This window comes from Triticum urartu, chromosome 7A (assembly GCF_056163025.1).
Source record: "Triticum urartu cultivar PI428250 chromosome 7A, HENAU_Tu73, whole genome shotgun sequence".
NCBI classification, from domain to species: domain Eukaryota; kingdom Viridiplantae; phylum Streptophyta; class Magnoliopsida; order Poales; family Poaceae; genus Triticum; species Triticum urartu.
Genome location: NC_141879.1, coordinates 694753310 through 694775679, shown reverse-complemented (window position 1 = coordinate 694775679; position 22370 = coordinate 694753310). Strand labels below are relative to the sequence as shown.

General features: G+C 45.1%; 2 protein-coding genes across 2 annotated transcripts; one reads left to right on the top strand and one right to left on the bottom strand.

Annotated features, from left to right (window-relative positions):
• Positions 1-6202: 6202 nt before the first annotated feature.
• On the top strand, positions 6203-13945 carry LOC125522530 (uncharacterized). Its single transcript, XM_087535007.1, is given in 7 exon segments — positions 6203-6630; positions 7085-8115; positions 8117-8201; positions 9655-12272; positions 12274-12674; positions 13203-13339; positions 13428-13945. Coding segments are annotated over 6 exon segments (4491 nt in total). The 5' UTR covers positions 6203-6309; the 3' UTR covers positions 13238-13339; positions 13428-13945.
• Positions 13946-21112: 7167 nt separating this feature from the next.
• LOC147961637 (uncharacterized) lies at positions 21113-21556 on the bottom strand. The gene has a single exon (XM_087533884.1). The coding sequence runs from the start codon at positions 21554-21556 to the stop codon at positions 21113-21115; it is 444 nt and encodes a 147-aa protein (XP_087390010.1).
• Between the last annotated feature and the right edge of the window lie 814 nt (positions 21557-22370).

The window sequence follows — 22370 nt, the reverse complement described above, 5'->3', positions numbered from 1 at the left end:
GGCCCGCCCAGGACGAAAAGCCCATTTTCTGTCATGATTTTTTGTCATAGAAGTAGGAGCCCACCACATCTATGATGATACTGGGTTTTATCACAATTATCGTCATAGAAGTGTCATAAGTATGACAGAAAAAAAATTCGTTCGGCCCAAAATGTCACGGATGTGTCTTTTTTTGTAGTGCAAGTGATTCATAATCAAGTGATTCCAGAAGTCCATCAGAATGGAGTTTCTTCATGTGCTTTACACCAATATGACCTAGATGGCAGTGCCACAAATAAGTTGCACTATCATTATCAACTCTGCATCTTTTGGCTTCAATACTATGAACATGTGTATCACTACTATCAAGATTTAGTAAAAATAGACCACTCATCAAGGGTGCATGACCATAAAAGATATTCCTCGTATAAATAGAACAACCATTATTCTCTGATTTAAATGAATAACCGTCTCGCATCAAACAAGATCCATATATAACGTTCATGCTCAACGCTGGCACCAAATAACAATTATTTAGGTCTAAAACTAATCCCGAAGGTAGATGTAGAGATAGCGTGGCGACGGTGATCACATCGACTTTGGAACCATTTCCCACATGCATCATCACCTCGTCCTTAGCCAATCATCGCTTAATCTGTAGCCCCTGTTTTGAGTTGCAAATGTTAGCAACTGAACCAGTATCAAATACCCAGGCACTACTGCGAGCATTAGTAAGGTACACATCAATAACATGTATATCAAATATACCTTTTACTTTGCCATCCTTCTTCTCCACCAAATACTTGGGGCAGTTCCATTTCCAGTGACCAGTCCCTTTGTAGTAGAAGCACTCAATTTCAGGCTTATGTCCAGACTTGGGTTTCTTCACTTGAGCAGCAACTGGCTTGCTGTTCTTCTTGAAGTTCCCCTTCTTCCCTTTTCCCCTTTTCTTGAAACTGGTGGTCTTGTTGACCATCAACACTTGATGCTTCTTCTTGATTTCTACCTCCGCAGCCTTTAACATTGTGAAGAGCTTAGGGATCGTCTTATCCATCCCTTGCATATTATAGTTCATCACGAAGCTCTTGTAGCTTGGTGGCAGTGATTGAAGAACTCTATCAATGACACTATCATCAGGAAGATTAACTCCCAGTTGAGTCAAGTGGTTGTGGTACCCAGACATTCTGAGTATATGTTCACTGACATAACCATTCTCCTCCATCTTGCAGCTGTAGAACTTATTGAAGACTTCATATCTCTCACTTCGGGCATTTGCTTGAAATATTAACTTCAACTCCTGGAACATCTCATATGCTCCATGACGTTCAAAATGTCGTTGAAGTCCCGGTTCTAAGCCGTAAAGCATGGCATACTGAACGATCGAGTAGTCATCAGCTTTGCTCTGCCATGTGTTCATAACATCTGGTGTTGCTCCTGCAGCAGGTTTGTCACCTAGAGGTGCTTCCAGGACGTAATTCTTCTGTGCAGCAATGAGGATAATCCTCAAGTCATGGACCCAGTCCGTGTAGTTGCTACCATCATCTTTCAACTTAGCTTTCTCTAGGAACGCATTAAAATTCAATGGAACAACAACACATGCCATCTATCTACAACAACATAGACATGCAAAATACTATCAGGCACTAAGTTCATGATAAATTAAAGTTCAATTAATCAAATTAGTTAAGAACTCCCACTTAGATAGACATCTCTCTAATCATCTAAGTGATCATGTGATCCATACCAACTAAACCATGTCCGATCATCACGTGAGATGGAGTAGTTTTCAATGGTGAACATCACTATGTTGATCATATCTACTATATGATTCACGTTCGACCTTTCGGTCTCAGTGTTCCGAGGCCATATCTGCATATGCTAGGCTCGTCAAGTTTAACCCGAGTATTCTGCGTGTGCAAAACTGGCTTGCACCCGTTGTATGTGACCGTAGAGCTTATCACACCCGATCATCACGTGGTGTCTCGGCACGATGAACTGTAGCAATGGTGCATACTCACGGAGAACACTTATACCTTGAAATTTAGTGAGAGATCATCTTATAATGCTACCGCCGAACTAAGCAAAATAAGATGCATAAAGGATAAACATGACATGCAATCAATATAAGTGATATGATATGGCCATCATCATCTTGTGCCTTTGATATCCATCTCCAAAGCACCGTCATGATCACCATCGTCACCGGCTTGACACCTTGATCTCCAGCGAAGCATCATTTTCGTCTCGCCAACTATTGCTTCTACGACTATCGCTACCACATAGTGATAAAGTAAAGCAATTACATGGCGATTGCATTTCATACAATAAAGCGACAATCATATGGCTCCTACCCATTGTCGATAACTGTGTTACAAAACATGATCATCTCATGCAATAAAATTTAGCATCTTGTCTTCATATCACATCACAACATGCCCTGCAAAAACAAGTTAGACATTCTCTACTTTGTTGTTGCAAGTTTTACGTGGCTGCTATGGACTGAGCAAGAACCGTTCTTACCTACGCATCAAAAACCACAACGCGGTATAGTGATTGCTTTTTGATCTTCAGAAAGAACCCTTCATTGAATCCGATTCAATTAAAGTTGGAGAAACTGACACCCACCAGCCGCCTGTGTGCGAAGCACGTCGGTAGAACCAGTCTCGCGTAAGCGTGCGCGTAATGTCGGCCTGGGCCGCTTCATCCAACAATACCGCCGAATCAAGAATCAACTAGTGACGACAAGCAATATGTATATACCCACTCCCACAAATCCTTTGTGTTCTACTCGTGCATATAACATCTACGCATAAACCTGGCTCAGATGCCACTGTTGGGGAACGCAGTAATTTCAAAAAAAATCCTACGCACACGCAAGATCATGGTGATGCATAGCAACGAGAGGGGAGAGTGTTGTCTACGCACCCTCGTAGACCGTAAGAGGAAGTGTTATGACAACGCGGTTGATGTAGTCGTACGTCTTCATGATCGACCGATCCTAGTACCGCAAGTATGGCACCTCCGCGATCTGCACACGTTCGGCTCGGTGACGTCCCACGAACTCATGATCCAGCAGAGTGTCAAGGGAGAGCTTCGTCAGCACGACGGCGTGATGACGGTGATGATGATGCTAACGAAACAGGGCTTCGCCTAAGCACCGCTACGATATGACCGAGGTGGATTATGGTGGAGGGGGGCACCGCACACGGCTGGAAACAATCAACTTGTGTGTCCTAGGGTGCACCTGCCCCCGTATATAAAGGAGCAAGGGGGAGGCCGGCCGGCCTTGGGGCGCGAGGAGGGAGGGGGGAGGAAGGAGGAGGGAGATAGGGAGGGAAAGAGGGGGCGCCGCCCCCCTACTTGGCCCCTCCTCTCTCACACACAAGTCCCATGTTGGCCCATTAGTTCCCCTGGGGGTTCCGATAACCCCCCGGCACTCCAATAATTATCCGGTGACCCCCGGAACTCATCCGACATCCGAATATAGTCATCCAATATATCAATCTTTATGTCTCGACCATTTCGAGACTCCTCTTCATGTCCGTGATCACATCTGGGACTCCGAACTACCTACGGTACATCAAAAACACATAAACTCATAATACCGATCGTCACCGAACGTTAAGCGTGCGGACCCTATGGGTTCGAGAACTATGTAGACATGACCGAGACACGTCTCCGATCAATAACCAATAGGGAACATGGATGTTCATATTGGTTCCCACATATTCTACGAAGATCTTTATCGGTCAAACTGCATAACGATATACGTTGTTCCCTTTGTCATCGGTATGTTACTTGCCCGAGATTCGATCGTCGGTATCTCAATACCTAGTTCAGTCTCGTTACCGGCAAGTCTCTTTACTCGTTCCGTAATGCATCATCCCGCAACTAACTCATTAGTCACATTGCTTGCAAGGCTTATATTGATGTGCATTGCCGTGAGGGCCCAGAGATACCTCTCCGACAATCGGAGTGACAAATCCTAATCTCGATCTATGCCAACTCAACAAACACCATCGGAGACACTTGTAGAACACCTTTATAATCACCCAGTTACGTTGTGACGTTTGGTAGCACACAAAGTGTTCCTCCGGTATTCGGGAGTTGCATGATCTCATAGTCATAGGAACATGTATAAGTTATGAAGAAAGCAATAGCAACAAACTAAATGATCATCGTGCTAAGCTAACAGATGGGTCAAGTCAATCACATCATTCTCTAATGATGTGATCTCGTTAATCAAGTGACAACTCATGTCTATGGTTAGGAAACATAACCATCATTGATTCAACAAGCTAGTCAAGTAGAGGCATACTATTGACATTCTGTTTGTCTATGTATTCACACATGTACTAAGCTTCCGGTTAATACAATTCTAGCATGAATAATAAACATTTATCATGATATAAGGAAATATAAACAACAACTTTATTATTGCCTCTAGGGCATATTTCCTTCAAATATCTCTCTTTGAATGAAATATCTCACTTTAAACAATGTTGAAATGAGTGGAAAAATATCACTCGTCACTCGGGTGCTCAGTTAACCCAAAGTCGTGAGTGGCCGGCTTGGGTGAGATGTCGGAACGGATTTGATGATCAGGTGAAACTTCGTCCACGTGATCATACGATGGGACCTGCATGGGCCACCAATGTCAATGCTAAAACCGGAAAATCTCGGGTAGGGAGTCCTAAGCTTGGTGATCTGAGTCAGATGGTAACAAGAGAAGTAGGGACACTATGTTTTACCTAGATTCGAGCCTTCTTGATGAGGTAAACCCTACGTCCTACTTATTATATATTGATTGTGATGGGGTGCAAGTTACATGATGATCTACCTTGAGAACGTATGAAGATGTTCTAAGCTATAAAAGTGCATATGCGTGCCTCTACGGACTAAACCCCAGGGCTTATATAGGCACTGGGGTATCTAGGGTTTCCACATGGTTTGTTTCAATCTAGGGATAAACATGGTGATCTTTCAAATACGCTTGAAGTGTACGCCAAGCCTCCATGAGATTTTCATCTTGATTACGCCGAAGGCCAGGGTCTGCGTGGCCCATTCATCAATCTTCGGTGGGTCCTCGCCTGGCCCATGACCAGCGGGCCGACATGGCTAGCACACCCTAATCCATGATACCAACCCCGGGTGCGCACGAGAGGACAAAGTGTGTAGGAAAGACTAATGTTGATCTGTGAGGCCAGTCTAGATCCCGCCAGGCGTAACGGCCAAAAACCGGTGGCTATGACCGGGGCGTTACACACTCACCGCCGTATTCGCCAAAGTGACTGCCGGTGCTGGACATGGTGGACGGAGATGGGGAGGGGAACAAATTGGTGGAGAATGGAGCAACAACGAAGTGGAGCTGTTTGCTCTCCAGGTGAGGTTTTTAGTAGGGACGAAGAAGGGTCATGGTGAGCTAGCATGGGCCGACTTGATGTGGCGGACACGTCCATATCCGTCATAGATTTAGGCTGTATATGAGGGGTGTCGGACAACCTGGGCATTTGGGCCCGGTTTAAGGAGTTCAACTTGCTTTTTTAACTGGTCAATGATTGGTTTGTCGGGAGTTTGATACCGGTTTGAGACGTATGATTGTAGATGCTCTTAGTTTGACTTTCATAAATGAGGGTTGGTCTTGAGAAACTATTTGCAAAGCATGGGATGCCACGTCCGCTGCTGTGCGGGGAATTATCGAGTTGGAAGTACTAGAAACCATGGTCGTTCTCTTGTGCTGGCTCTGGGTTTACATATTCAGAAGATTCAGGTGGCGACAAATTGTAAATCAACGGTGAATCATCTGGAGGCGGAGTACCGATGTCCAAGTTCAATAATCATAAACGACATTCAAATACTGGATTGGTAGGTTTGAATTAGGTCATGTGAAGTTTGAACCTAGAGAAGCTAATAGGAAAGCTCATAATTTAGCTAAGGCCAGTTTATCACTTGATGTGAGGCGCCACCTGCTCAGATATTGCATGTATCCCAACTTATGTTTTTGGTTGAATAATTAAAGTGGTGATGCCCCATACAATAAGTTGGCAACTATGTTTGTGCTTGTGAAGAAAAGGAGGACGCTCAGTCCATGGTTATGCTTGTGAAATGAAAAGGTGAGTCGTTTGTTTTTGCAAAAAGCCCCAGATCTATTAGTAAATTTCCAGTGATACAAACACCCGGAAAGATATAGAAAACTAAAGACAGGCCCTTTTCACCATTTGTCTCTACACTGCACACACAGCAGCAGCAGCAGCAGCAGCAGAACTCCATTCTCTTCTCGTGGGTTCAGAGGGAGGAGAGCAGTAGCTTGGGTTGGCTGGGGAGGGAGCCATGGCGATGAGCGGGCTCGGGGGTGTGATTGCGGGCGCCGTGGCGAAACAGATCGTCGGCAAGCTGTTTGCCGGAGGCGAATACGCCGCGGCGGAGATCACTCTGCAGTGGAGGTACCGGGAGGACGTGCTAGAGATGGCGGAGAAGATGAAAGATCTGGAGGCCGTGCTGGGCGACGCCGACGAGAGGTCGCGCCGAGGAGGCGAGGGCGGAATGGTGTTCCAGCGGTGGCTTACCAAGTTTAAGCGCGTCGCCTACGACGTCGAGGATGTGCTGGACGAGCTGGACGCCAATGAGCTCATCAGCAAGACCCAATCCAAGGTAGCTCCTCTGCTTTCCCCCTCTTCTCCTCTCCACACACCATACAATTTTTCTTTCCATCTCCCTGCTGCGGCGGCGTTCTGGTAGATCCTCGATCCCAGCACCATCTCGCCGATCCTGGTGCTGGCGGCGAGGGATGGGTGGTTCCGGGTGGCGGGTCTAGAGGCCTCCGGAGGCTAATTAATCCGTATTTTTCTGCTTTTGTACTGGCACATCTGTCTCTCTCGTACAGTTAGTTGGCTCTGCCTGGGTGAAGGAATCTGAATCTTCCAAAAAAAAACCTGAATCTTCTAAAAAAAGAGAGCAAACCGAAGGAATTCATTAAGATGTTTGATTCTTCTTTATCTAATCTATAGTAGAAAGTAAGATAGTGATCTCTTTGATTTTGTCTATTTTTGAGTAACTAATTAAACGTGCAGGGGACTGAAGTTGACTTCACCTTTTGTTTTTGCAGGTCAATTTGTGTTTTTCCAGGAACAATCAATTCCTGCAGCGAATAACCATGCCCCACAAGATGAAGAAAGTGACCAAGAAAATAGAAGAAATTGAGAAGGAGGGCAGGAGGAGGCTCAGTCTTGTGCCTCTAGAAGCAAGGGGAGAAGGGAACAGAAACAATGAAACTTTCGCAGCCAACTGGAATGGTCATGGCATGAAAACTGGAATGGTGGGGAGGGGTGTCGAGAAGGAAAAGATAATCAGCCTGCTACTCACAAGTGAAGAAGCTAACAAGGATATCTCCATCATCCCAGTTGTTGGCCTTGGCGGCATAGGCAAGACGACATTGGCTGAATCGGTTTTTGCAGACAAGAGGGTCGGTGTCTTCGACATCTCGATCTGGGTTAATGTGTCCAAGCAGTTTGATTTGCACAAAATTGGGAGCGCAATCCTGAGAAGCATTATGAATAGCACTATTAACCTTGACAACTGCGATTTGCAATTTCATCTGAAAAAAGAACTTTCTACTAGAAGATACTTGATTGTTCTGGATGATCTCTGGGAAGAAGATGGAGATAATCTTGAAAGGTTGAAGGAGATGTTACAGCATGGCCGCAAGGGTAGTCGTATTATAGTAACTACACGAAACCTGCGGGTAGTGCAACAATTGCGCACTGGTTTTCTTGCAAATGAGAGGAAAATTGTCCCAGTTCCTGAGTCTGACATAATCGATTTGGGTGTTTTAGAACCTGGTGACTGTTGGGAATTAATAAAACGAAGGGCATTTGGGCCTGATGATGACCACAGTGGCTTGGAAGAAATTGGAAAGCAGATTGCAGCAAAGTGTGGGGGTTTACCGCTCGTGGCAAATGCTCTTGGGCAAGTAATGTCGGACATAAAGACCGCGGGGGCATGGGAAGATATAAGAGACACCAAGGTTGATTTGGGTTTGAGAGAAGGACATCAGAAAGAAACATTAGAGAGGCTAATGCTGAGCTATTACTACATGAAGCTAGAATTCAAAATGTGTTTCACGTACTTGGCAGCCTTGATACATTTGTCCGGGCTACGATGGCCAAAGGTGTATCAACTACCTTCTAGGGATGTCCTTTCTTCGGATTCCAGGATCCGCTTCAGTTAGTACCTATAGACATAATTTCTCTTATATGGCTGGTTCATTTTTACTACTATGTTTTCTGTTTCTTTATACTCTGTTATGGACAAGCTTTCATAAATTATACTCTGTTATGGTTCTAGATTAGGTCCTACACTCTGCTTTTTAATTTATGTTGGTGACTTAGTATATCCATCTCTAAATTTTAATTTGTTATTAGCACTGATAAGTTCAGTTTTGTACTTTCTGTTTTTGACTCATGTCAGGTTTATATATTCTTTTAGTTTTAGATTCTTGTCCTTTGCTTCCTGGATCTAATATCTAGATTATATGCCACAAAATTAAAATCTAATTTTTATTCAATCTATTAATCTAAATAATTTATTTTTTATTGATTTTGAATCGGATATGTCATATATGTTTTTTTATATTCTTGCTATGGACCCCTATACTAATATGACATATTGATGATTTAATCCTAGTTAGAGTCCACCATATTATGTGCATGGTGCTATCCTTTGCTCTTAAGAATTTGTGGCATTCCTTTTGCGACCCGGCACTTACTTAGGAAAGGAAGATACATTTCTCTCCGTACAACACCCTACATGTATATTAGTTCAATAAATTTAGAAAATAGGCTTTTGAACTCTAACTTCACTTGGTAGACTATCAAACCACAAGATATCATTTGCTAGAGGTGGGGCGTGGGGTTGTTGGAGCACCATCCCAGTGTTGGGCTAGCGGGAGCTGTCGAAGTGGTGAGTGGAGGTACTGGTGGAGGTGACGACATTGAGTCGTGGCGTGGTCGCATGGAGAATAGGGGAGGAGAGAGTTGTAGGTGGTTGGCGGCCGGCTTTTGGGAGGGGTTGAGGTAACATGGAGGCTGAGCTTCGGGGAAGGGATATTGGTTTAGGCCTTGAGTGTTTCAATGGCGGGCCCACATGTCAGGGGGGGCAGCATGACTGTAGTGGAGGCGCCGTTGGTGATAACGGCGGTGGGAAGTCGGTGCATGTGTGGACTTCCCCTAGTGAGCGGCAAGGGGTGGTTCCTTTAATAATCACCCTTCAATAGTCACTCATCTTCATAATTTATAGTTGGTAAGCAAGTTACGTATAATTTCAAATTAGTTGAAACTTGTTGAACTAGTTAGTAAACATATCAAACTTGACATACAAAGAAATAAAAAATATCATAAAACATATCTAGAGAAATATGTATGAATATTCTTTGTATATAACATATGCTTTATTAGCTTTACGTGCTCTGTTCTTATCCAAATTTTAATGCCATAAAAACAATTTATGAAAATCCATGGTTTCTAGTAAAAATAATTGTGTGTAGGAAAATTATTCTGTATAAGGGCTCCACAGATTTTGAGGAAATTGCAACTCTTAACTCCATTTTAACATTTCCTATTCTCAAGGGGTTCTACATTTCCATTTGCAATACTATATTGATAGTAGTTACCTCTGCAGGTCAGTCCAAGTCCATTGCATCTCAAAGCTCCTCCAGATCTCGTCATGCATGATTTGGTTCATGATCTTGCATCAATAATTGCTGCTGATGAATTTATTGATCTGGATGCTACCAAAAGCACCAGCTGGAACAAAGCTCGTTACTGCCGACATGCACAGTTAACCAACTTTAAGAATGATCCCAAGGTTTTCAAATATATTCCACGCAAGCTTAGGTCCCTCCACTTCAGGGATTTGGGGGTACTGCAACTCCCGAAAAAGGCATTTTCTCGATCCAAGTACTTACGTGTCTTGGACCTAAGTGGGCATTCAGCTAAAGGCCAATCTGCTCCAAGGAGTGTGGTGCTGCCATCTTCAATTAATCAATTGAAGCTAATTAGGTATATTGATGCCACAGGCTTGCCAATAAAATCACTTCCTAAGCATTTTCATGCACTTCAAAACATGGAAACTCTTATTCTGTCCAATTCCTTGCTTCAAACCTTGCCTGACAGTATTTCTCGCCTCAACAAACTTTGCTATTTGGACCTATCTTTCAGTAGCAGCCTCAGTAAGCTACCTGCACCGCTAGGAGAACTCTCTCAACTCTTTTTTCTCAATCTATCCGGGTGTTGTACACTGCAAGAATTGCCTGAATCAATTTGCAAGCTTAAATGCTTGCATCACCTAGATATGTCAGGCTGTTGTGGTCTTCAAAAGCTCCCTGATGAATTTGGTAGCCTTCTTAAACTCTCATTCTTAAACTTGTCGAGTTGTTCAAAGCTCACCAAACTACCTGACAATGTTAGCTTTCCATGCTTAGAACATCTGAACCTATCAAGTTGCCATGAGCTAGAAAACCTGCCAACTGATTTCGGCCACATTCGGAAACTTGAGTTCCTGAACCTCTCTGGTTGCTACAAGGTTTCAATGCTGCCAGGATCATTCTGCCAACTTAATCACTTGAAATACCTAGATCTTTCAGATTGTCATAACCTTGAAGAACTCCCTGAATGTTTTGATCACCTCTATGAGCTTCAATATTTGAACCTAACAAATTGTCCTAAGATCCAACAATTGCCTGAGTCGCTATGCAAGTTGTTTAAGTTGAGGTGTCTCTATTTGTCATACTGTCTAGGGCTCAGTGAGCTCCCCTCCTCATTTGGTGACCTTAAGCTTCAAATACTGCACATGAATGGCCTTCCAAAAATGTATAACTGCCCTGATAGCATTGGCGACATGACTAGTCTCACCCAGTTGGTGGTTGACAGTGCAACTTCTAATTTGCTTGAAAAGGTTCTAGCCATTCGAAAGCGTCTAAATCTTGTGGGCACAATAGTGCATCAGGTACATGAGATAGAGAGTAGAGGATGCAGCAGTATAGTGGATCTTGCAGGATTGACTTGTTCAGATCTGTTACTTAGAGGCCTTCAGAATGTCAAGCGTCCAGAAGATGCAGACAGAGTCAAACTGCGTGATAAATCAGATATTCGAGCACTAAAACTTCAGTGGGAAAGTGAAGGAGCTGAATCTGTGCTGGACAGGCTCATACCTCCTCGGACTCTTGAAAACTTTTGGTTACTTGGGTATAGGAGCAAGGATTTCCCTGACTGGATGTTGCACATCTCGTCCTACCTCCCTTTTCTCAGTGAACTGACCCTTCATGGTTTGGAAGCATGTGATTGTCTTCCTCCATTCGGGGCACTGCCAAATTTAAGAAGGCTGTGTGTGAGGAACATTCCCAACATTAGGAAAGTCGGTAAGGAGTTCTACGGAGATGGCAGAACTTGTATGAAACTAAGAGTGCTGATATTGGTGTCGATGGAGAATTTGGTGGAATGGTGGACAACAGAGTCAAGTACAGAAAACGAAGAGTTTCTTATCCCTAATTTGCATCTTTTGGAGGTACTGGACTGCCCAAGGTTGAAGTTTCTACCATATCCCCCAAGAAGTATGATTTGGGCTTTGAGCAACAGCGAGACAGTTTTGCCAGAACGGGGATTTGGAAAACTCTCGTCTTCCGTTCGCCCTTCTAAGGTGATTCTAAAGCATTGTAGTTTCACTGAAGACAAGTGGGATAGACTTCAATACTTTCCTTCACTTGAGATATTTCATTTAGACTCCGTCAGTGGTTTCCGGACTTTGTCAGAGGTCATCCTATGCTTCACCTCTCTCACTGGACTACATTTATGGTCGTTGAAGGACCTGGAGACACTCCCGACATGGTTAGGCCACCTGGGTTCGCTACAAGTCTTTGACATCCGAGATTGTTGCAACGTGACATCTTTGCCTGAAAGCATGAAGAACCTTGCCGCTCTTAAAAAACTGAAGTTAAAAAAGTGCAAAGGCCTGGAGATGCTGCCGGAATGGTTGGGACAGTTAAGTTCTCTAGAAGAAATTTTAATCGACGATTGCCCCAAACTAACATCTTTGCCTGAAAGCATGAAGGACCTCATCGCTCTTACGGATCTGACGTTGTTAGGGTGCAATGGCCTGGAGATGTTACCGGAATGGTTGGGACAGTTGACTTGCCTAGAAGAACTTATCATCGGCCTTTCTCCCAACCTGACATATTTGCCTGAAAGCATACGGAATCTCTCTGCTTTGAAGGTACTCAAAATTGTTGCATGTCCAATTCTAGTTGCCAGGTGCGAAGGGGAGAATGCCCACAAGATTCGTCACATCCCCAGAGTCGAATTCTGGCGTCCAAGGAGTTAAAAACTGTGGAGCAACGTGCTGTTCTGTTGTACTACAAAATTGTGCAGAGCTGGGAAACACTTGGCCAAGTGTAGGAGAGGAACAGGGTGGAAATTATGGACTCACTCTGCCCTTTGGTCAGGGCGCGACGAGGTGGAGGTGTGCACCGACGACCCTGGTTCCTCATCTTCCTCCTCTGAGGCCATCGTCGCCGCACACCTCTCCATCTTTGCTCCGGTGTCAGACATACATGGTGCTCTACCCTATATACTCCATACTTGTTCGCTCTGGCCGTGCAACTAGTGTTGGAGGTTGTCTTGTTGGTCCCAGGTGCTGCAGAGGAGGTAAGCGGCTAGGAGCCTTTTTTTTTCAAAGTGTTGCAAGCCTACTGTGCCCAAATCAAAATGGATTATAGCATTAACACTTTTTTTTCTCCTTTTACTACTTACCTCCTTTCAGTTTATAAGGTCTACACGTATCTCTAGATCGACAATTTGAGCAACGTAATATGAGTTATATACCACAAAAATTATACCATTAGAAACTTCAAATGTTATATTTTCTAATGGTATAACTTTTGTGATATACAATTCAATTCACATTACATTGATAAAATTGACGACCTTGGATACACGCAGGACCTATATAAACCAGAAAGGGGGGAGTATTAAGGTTTTCAAGGGCAGAAACATATAATACACAGTGTTTGTTCTAGCTAATCTTCAGAACTTTTAGAAACTGAACTTGCATCCAAGAACCAAGTAAAGGGACATACCTTTCATGGCTTGGAATGACCGAATACAACTTTTTATTAGTACTCTTCTCTGTTTGTACTGCTTACTTAACTTGAAAATTTTCTCTTCAACTTGCAGGCAATTTTCATCTTGCCATAATAATATACAGATGACATCCACATGACTTGTCAATAATTACTGTTGTATAATTCAGAAAGGAATTAAACTTCATGGTTCTTCTGCCCGAGGAGAGGAACCCCTGCTATATATTCCCCGTCAGTTCTGACATCCACAGACTTTTCCATAATTACTGTGTTACTGCTTTGACTTTCTATAAGTGTTAATGTGGATATTGTCTTCCAGATAGCGTGCATCTTCGCCCTGCCTGTGCAAAATTCTGGCGTCCAAGGAGTTAAAAACTGTGCTGTCTCAGGAATCAGGATCACTGAACCCTGGTCAGTTGCTTCATGGTGCTTCAGGTGACATGACCAATAACACCACGCTGAATTGGGCGCCCAAGGAATGGAAGACAACACAGCTCACTCCCTATTACTTATTCACCCGGGTTTTTATAGCAAAAAGGCCACAGTCCCAGTTCTACATTGTGTGCTGAAACTGTCAAGCAAAACCAGAAGAGAAAAAACTGATAATGCAGCAACAGACAGAAAAAAAAGGAGTATATCTCATCACATCTCAGGAGTCAGGACCGCGGAGCTCCGGTCTATGTATTCATCTGGTTTTGTAAACTCATTTATAATGCTTTGTTTCATGAGCTGTTTATTTCCATGGAGCAGGCCGCAGGATAGCTTTGTTTCTTTGTTCCCATTTAGAATGCTGTACATGCTGATCATGCCGCTGATATGCCATGGGATGTTTGTGTGTGCTGTGGGGTACGTATGATTTGTCAGCCATGTATTGACTGGTTGTTATTTGTCCATAACTGCAACTTCCATATTGTAGTGTCAATTCAGAGAGCAGCGATTCGGTGCCCAGACTAATCTGCACCTGCGCTGAAGAAAAAATTCAAAATAAATACTTAAAAAAATCAATAAATTCAAAAAAAATTGCATGGTAGATAATTTGGTGTGTGAGGTCCTCTTCAAATTTCTGATCATTTGGACATTTTAGTAGCCCTTGGCAAAGAAGACAAATGTGGGGTCTGTAAAAAAGTTTAATATTGCGCTAGCTCGCTCGCTTCGCCCGCTAGGTTTGAAAAAAGTTCATGAAATTTGAAAAAAGTTCACAAGCTTAAAAAACAGTTCACGAATTTGTAAAGTATTCGCGAGTTAAATTTTAAAAAGTTCGCGACTTTGAAGATTGTTACGAGTTAATTTTTTTAAAATAACATCAATTTGGAAAAGGTTCGTGGATTGAAAACGATACGAATTTGAGAAAAGTTCACTAGTTTGAAAAGTGTTCGCAAATTTGGAAAACAATTGCAGATTTGAAAAACAATTTTTTAAAAACTTTGCAAATTCGATTGAAAGGTTGTGAAAAATAAAAATGAAAAAGGACAAAAAAATAAAACTAAAAAGGAAAAATAAAGAGAAAAACCAAGCGAAAACCATGCTTGAAAAAACCAAAAGAAAAAACACCCTGAAAAACCTTGTGGAACTTGAACCAGAATTGTACACAACAAGAAGATGAAGAAGTAGAACTATGAATAGCCGCTAAATGCCAATGGCGGTCGACCTCCATGGAGGTCGTTTTTAGAAAAATAAAACGGAAAATATATTTAAAAGTCTTTAAAAATCTGATAAAAATCATTCATGTTTACATGGATGTATTCTAAATGTGTATAAATTTTGAAGACGAAATAAATTATGATGAGAGCTACAAAAAAAAAAGACAAATCACGAGTTTCAAACTGATAAACAGTACACACACTGTTCACTATTAGAAATGCAATATTTTCTATTTTTTGTGTAGCTTTCAGCACAATGTATTTCATTGTAGAATTTATACACATGTTGAATACATTCATATGAATGTGTAGATTTTTTTTCAGAATTTTTTGAAACTCCAAAATGTGATTGTCTAATTTTTCAAAATAACCACTTTCATGGAGGTTGCCCGCCAAAAGCCCACACTCACAGCACAACCTGTTATATGTCCCAGCTGCTAACTACGCTTGGAACTAAACCTGTTGCTTTCAAGTTTGAATCCCAACTGGCGCAATATTTTTTGAAGCTTAAAAAAAGGAAAGAAAAATGTAAATGGGCCAATCCAGGTTGGAGCCTATAACAGGCGCCAAATATGAGTTGGCGTCTATTTGACGCTACTCCTTGAGCGTACATACGTATACGTTTCGGCTAGCGACCCACCATGCAAGCGAAAGTGGGTACTATTTGTCAAAGGTATGTTGAGTAAGGGGATGTACCGAAGCGGGGCTCAACCTGAAAACAATGTGATGGGCCGAAACTAGCTTTCATGTAGAGCTCCTGGATAAAATCTGAATTATTTTCATGAGTTAGAAATCCCGTTACTGCTCACAGGAAGAACCCAGTACATTTTTCACATATTCACGAAATGCGTATTCTAAAAGGGATGCATGACCATCATGTGATGACCGATGAACCCTAGGGAGAGGATCGATCGCACAGAAAAGAGGATCGGAGTGAGGGAGGAAGCAGGTAGGTGAGCAGAGAAGGGAAGGGGATGACAGAATTCAGATCGTATTTCATTTTCTGCCTATCTTCGTTTGCGGTCACTGCTTAAGTACAAGTCCATACACACACGCTGGCCACAAGCGGCCCACTACACCCACTGGGCTCTAGCCCATACACTCTGAAAGATCGAGGATCTCGCCTAGAGGGGAGGGGGGGGGGGTAAATAGGTGCTTCTTAAAAAATTACGGTTTAGGCTTGAACAAATGCGGAATAAACCTAGCGGTTAATTTGCCAAGCACAAAACCTAAAACAACTAGGCTCACCTATGTGCACCAACAACTTATGCTAAGCAAGATAAACAACTAAGTGATAGCAAGATATATGACAAGAAACAATATGGCTATCACAAAGTAAAGTGCATAAGTAAAGGGCTCGGGTAAGAGATAACCGAGGCACGCAGAGACGACGATGTATTCCGAAGTTCACACCCTTGAGGATGCTAATCTCCGTTTGGAGCGGTGTGGAGGCACAATGCTCCCCAAGAAGCCACTAGGGCCACCGTAATCTCCTCACGCCCTCGCACAATGCAAGATGTCGTGATTCCACTAAGGGACCCTTAAGGGCCGTCACCGAACCCGTACAAATGGAAACCCTTGGGGGCGGTCACCGAACCCGTACACTTTGGCAACCCTTGGGGGCGGTCACCGGTACCCGTCAAATTGCTCGGGGTGATCTCCACAACCTAATTGGAGACCCCGACGCTTGCCCGGAGCTTTGCACCACAATGATTGAGCTCCGAAAACCACCAACCGTCTGGGGCGCCCAAGCACCCAAGAGGAACAAGCTCAAGGGTACCAAGCACCCAAAAGTAATAAGCTTCTCAACTTGTAACTTCCACGTATCATCGTGGAGAACTCAAACCGATGCACCAAATGCAATGGCAAGGGCACACGGAGTGCCCAAGTCCTCCCCCAAATCCCACCAAAGCAACTAATGCTAGGGAGGAAAATGAGAGGAAGAACAAGAAGGAGAACACCAAGAACTCCAAGATCTAGATCCAAGGGGTTCCCCTCACATAGAGGAGAAAGTGATTGGTGGAAATGTGGATCTAGATCTCCTCTCTCCTTTCCCCCCAAAACTAGCAAGAATCCATGGAAGGATTGAGAGTTAGCAAGCTCGAAGAAGGTCAACAAAGGGGGGAGAACACGAGCCCAAGAGATAAGGTTCATTGGGGAAGAAGACCCCCTTTTATAGGAGGGGGAAGATCCAACCGTTATGTGCTCAGCCCGCACACGAGCGGTACTACCGCTCGGGCGTAAGAAGCAGGGAAAAGGAGCAACAAAACATGAACCTTGGGGCGGTAGTACTGCTTATAAGAGGTACTACCGCTCACCCCAGCGGTATTACCGCTGGAGGAGCAGAACACGGGACCAAAAGAGGCAGGGCAGAGCAGAGTACGGTGGCAGTAATGCAGAAGCGGTACTACCGCCCGACCGGAGCGGTACTACCGCTTATAGGTGGTAGGCGGAACTACCGTGCCTTACTGCCATGCAACTACTGCTAAACCCGACATGAAAAGTGCAGGACCCAAAATCAAGGCGGCAGTAGAGCGGTACTACCGCTTGACGCTATAAGCGTTACTGCCGCTGCCGACCGTGGTACTTTCGCAGGGAGAAAACCAGAACTGCCAAAACTTCTGCAAATGAGCTCCGAATTGAGCAAACTCAAGCTTGTTGGATACAAGACGACGAGTAGCATCAAAACCACGACTGGTTATAGTAAGAAGAGGCAGGGGAGGTATGCCTAACAAATATAGGAGTGAAACCTCCAACCGAGAAGAATCGGCAAAACCTCCAACATCGAAAACATCATAGAAGATGCATGTGAACTCCGTTTTCGATGAACTCGAGCTTGTCATCAAGATGACCATAAGCTCTAAGACTCACAAAGCGAACCAAACAAGAACCAATAAAGATGATGCAAGGATGCAAAGGTTTGAGCTCTCTATGAACGATACGATCAAACTACTCATCGAGAGCCCCCTTGATAGTACGGCAATCGATCCTATAACCCGGTCTCCCAACTACCACCATGAGACCGGAAAAATAAAAAACCTATCAAGGGAAAACCTTTGTCTTGCACATAGTCCACTTGAGCTAGATGATGACGATCTTGACTCCCTCAAGTTGGACCACCTTTCTTGATTGTGTTGGCTCGAAGAAGACTAGTTGATTGCTCCCCCATACTCCACTATGGGTGAGCCACTCTTCGGCACATCTTCATAAATCTATTGTTACCATAATGAACGGCAAGCTTCAAGCATTTGATCTCTTCATGATGCTCCACTTGAACTTGCACATCGCAACCTAACCCTACAAAGAACTCTCACGAAAACCATGGGTTAGCAAACAAAGCGTAATGGACAATGCTTACCATACCATGGGATCACTTGATCCCTCTCGGTACATCTTTACGCTTTGTGGTTTGATCAACTTGATTCACTCTTTGACTTAGTCTTGATCAACCTCTCACAAGACCAATCTTTAGGTAATTCCTTGAATAGCACCTTGGTCGACACAAACTCTCCTTGAAACCAACACATGTACTCCAAGAAAAAGCCTATGGACAAAACCTTCAAATATAACTCAAGGCAACCATTAGTCCATAGAGATTATCATCAATTACCAAAACCAAACATGGGGGCACCGCATGTTCTTTCACACTCTCATCCCCTATCTAGTCCACTGATGTACCCACATCAGGTGTGACATTCGTCCCTCCTTGAGCGGAAGTGTTGTCTCATTCCAGCAAGGAGCCGTTGGGTATCGGTGATGCAGCACGGAGTAATCTTCCCAGGTTGCAGAGTCTGGCGACAGTGAAGACCATTGGACTTGAACCTGCAGCACCGACGAGTTACCTTTCTTGACGAGGCGACGGGCGAGGATGGTAATGGGATGTAACGGAGCAGCAGTGAGGTCTAGAGTGCGTGGTAGCTCGGAGAAGACCGGAGAGTAATCTGGTGTGAACGGCTTGAGCTGGGATACATGAAAACCCGGGTGGATGCGTCTGTCCTCCGGAAGTGCCAACTTGTACACCATGGTGCCGATGCGCTGCTCGACGGTGAATGGCCCAAAGAACTTGTATGCCAACTTGGGGCAGGGGCGGTTGGCGACAATTGATTGAGTGTAGGGTTGAAGCTTGAGTAGAACATGTTCTCCCACTTGGAAGGAACACTCTGAGCGGTGCTTGTCGGCCTTCTGCTTGCACCGATTCTGTGCGCGCAAGAACTGGGCATGCAACCTTGTGTTGTGTGTCGCCCAGTCAAACTCTGTTCCTGCATCTTTAGGTAAGTTGGTGGCTAAGGTAGGCAACCCTCCCAGGTTTGGTTCCTGCCCATACAAGGCTTCAAATGGTGAAGTATTGAGTGAGGAGTGGTAGGTTGTGTTGTACCAGAACTCCGTGGTTGATAGCCACTTGCACCATCGCTTGGGTGTCTCGTGGACAGCACAACGAAGATACATTTCAAGGCACTGGTTCACCCGCTCACTTTGCCCATCGGTCTGAGGATGGTATGCCGTGGAGTAACTCAATTTTGTACCAGCAGCATCCAGTATTTCCCGCCACATTTTACTAGTGAAAACACTATCTCTGTCAGAGATGATGGAATGGGGCACTCCGTGTAACTTGATGATGTTGTCCTAGAAGGTACGCGCGATGGTAGTAGCGGTGTATGGGTGACGAAGTGGCACAAAGTGTGCATACTTGGTGAACCGGTCGACGACGACCATCATCACCTCGTATTCGTCAGATGCCGACAAGCCGTCGATGAAGTCCATTGTCAAATCCTTCCACGGCTGAGTGGGTATTGGAAGTGGATGAAGCAGACCCGGGTCCGGATATGTTCAGACTTCACATGTTGACAGACTGCACACTGTCTCACAAAATCTTCGACGGCCGGTTTGAGACCACGCCAAGTGAATTGTTTCTTGAGGCGTTGATAAGTGGCCGTGACTCCTGAATGTCCTCCCACCGCGCTCGTGTGAAATGCATTGATCATCTTGGTCTGCAGGGCAGTGTTCGCTCTGATCCATAGTTTGCCATGATGGCGAATCACCCCTTGCTCATAACCTTGGTCGTCTGGACTGCAAAGGGCCAACCGCTGCAACATGGCTTGCGCATCGGGATCTGTCTCATAAGAGTTAGCAACCTCTTGAAGCCATTGGGGCTGACAGACAGACATTGCTTCGACAGACAGTAAGTGGCCGACGCGGGACAAGACATCTGTCGCGCCCTTGTCTTGGCCACGGTGATATTTGAAGGAGAACTGTAACCCCACCATCTTTAACATAGCCTTGCGCTGAAGCTCTGTTTCCAACTGTTGATCTCCCAAACTGCACAAACTTTTGTGATCAGTGATAATGACAAAGGGAGCTCTCTGCACATAGGCACGCCATTTGTCAACGGCCATGATGACAGCGAGAAACTCTTTCTCATAGATGGACAGACGCTGATTGCGGACCCCCAATGCCTTGTTGAGATATGCCACTGGGTGACCATCTTGGACTAGCACCACACCCACTCCGGTGTCGCAAGCACCTGTTTCGATGGAAAACGAGCGCGAAAAATCCGGCAGTGCCAAGACCGGGGTATTGACCATAGCTTGCTTGAGGAGGTCGAAGGCGACCTGGGCTTGTTCAGACCAGAGAAATTCTTTCTTAGTGAGCAGCTGCGTGAGTGGCTTGGCGATGATCCCATATCTTGGAACGAACCTGCGATAGTAACCAGTTAGACCGAGGAATCCCAGCAGCTCCGTGGCATTTGTTGGTATAGGCCACGAACACATGGTGCTGGTCTTGCTGGTATCCGTTGGCACACCTTCCTTGGAAATCACATGTCCAAGATATTCGATGCGAGGCTGGGCAAATGAGCACTTGGATTCCTTGGCATACAGTTGATGTTGTCGCAAGAGAGTCAACACCATGCGCAAAAGCTCGACATGTTCCTGCAATGTATGACTGAACACCAGAATGTCATCCAGAAAACTTATGACATACTTATGGTACGGTCCAGCGAGGAGAGCGTTCATGAGGCATTGGAATCTGGGAGGTCCATTTGTGACTCCGAACGGCATCACGTGGAACTCGAAGTTCCCGTGATGAGTTTTGAAGGCTGTCTTTGCTTCATCCCCCTCTCGCATGCGGATTTGATGATAACCCAAACGCAAATCGATCTTGGAGAAGATTGTCGCACCCGCCAATTCATCCAGTAGCTCATCGATAACCGGAAGGGGAAATTTGTTCTTGATGGTTACGGCGTTCAATCTTCGATAATCAACGCAGAATCGCCAGGATCCATCCTTTTTCTTGACCAAAAGGACCGCGCAGCAAACGGGCTCATGCTAAGAGTGATGAGGCCCTTGCGGAGCATTTCAGCAACATGTCACTCGATCTCATCTTTTTGCAGTGGTGAGTACCGGTATGGTCTGCAGTTGATTGGTGTTGTGCCCGGTTCCAGGGTGATGGCGTGATCATATTGTCGACGAGGAGGTAATGTGTTTGGCTCCTCAAAGACATCACGAAAGTCTGTCAGTATCTGTTGGATGATCGGGGGAATTGGTTCCTCTTGAGGTGATGCGGGGGCCTGAATCTGCAACAGAGCCGCACCCCAGATTTCGTTGGCCTCCTGCAGTTGCCAAAGCATAGCAGCATCCATTGCCGCTAGCGTAGGCTGCTCCTCCGTGCGCACACCGAACAGCTGTACCGTGGTTCCCTCCTTGACGAATTCCATTGATTTCAGATTCCAATCACATTTCATTGGGCTGTACTGAGCAAACCAGTCAACTCCCAGGACAACATCGTACGCGCCCAACTCCAACAGGTGCATATCGCGCTACAAGAAACCTGTTAATTCATGACGGATTTCTGGTGACAAATTCGTGACCTTGAATGGTCCAGCGGAGTTGGGGTGCCATAGCTATGCAGGTCAGCCGTTGGCCGTTGGCGACGTGAACGGCCACTGCCGGCATCTTGGTTGTCAAAGCCGCCACACGCTTAGCAAAAGCCGTGCTGACTAAACTATGTGTACTGCCGGAGTCGACAACTAACAACATTGTCTGTCCGCCCACAGTAGCGCGAAGTCTGATGGTTTCTGCCACTTTCGTGCTTTGTGCAGCGTGCGCTGATAGAAGGCAGCACGCGGCGTCAGCCACCACTGGTTCATCTAACAGCTCCAGGGTGCGCACTGCATCATCTGACATGACCTCTCCATATTCACCAACCTCAATGGTAAGTAGTTTAGCTGATCACTTGCACTGATGCTCTCTGGAGTACTTCTCGCCACAGCGGAAACACGGGCCATGCTGGCGCCTGTAATCCCGTAACTGCCGCTCTCTACCGAAGTCATCTGCCGCTTGTTTGGCTGCGACGATCGGTTTGGGTGGGTTCCCTGCTAGCACCACGGTTGCATCTGTCGGTGGCTGTCCCGGAGTTGGTGCAGAGTGGGGCAGTGGAGGCGGTCGACCTGCTCGCAAGCTCCTCTTCCTGAATTCTTGCAAAAACTGTGGCACGGGTGATGTTGTTGGGTGCTTGAAGGCGTACGGTAGCGCGCAGCTCATCCTTAAGGCCCATCAGAAATTGTGTCACAAAAAATTTGGGACTCAGGGTTGCATCCAGGGCCAGCAAATTGTACATCAGAACCT

Excerpts from the sequence above, each read along its gene's own strand:
- LOC147961637 (XM_087533884.1), bottom strand. The coding sequence starts at position 21,556 with ATGCACCTGTTGGAGTTGGGCGCGTACGATGTTGTCCTGGGAGTTGAC.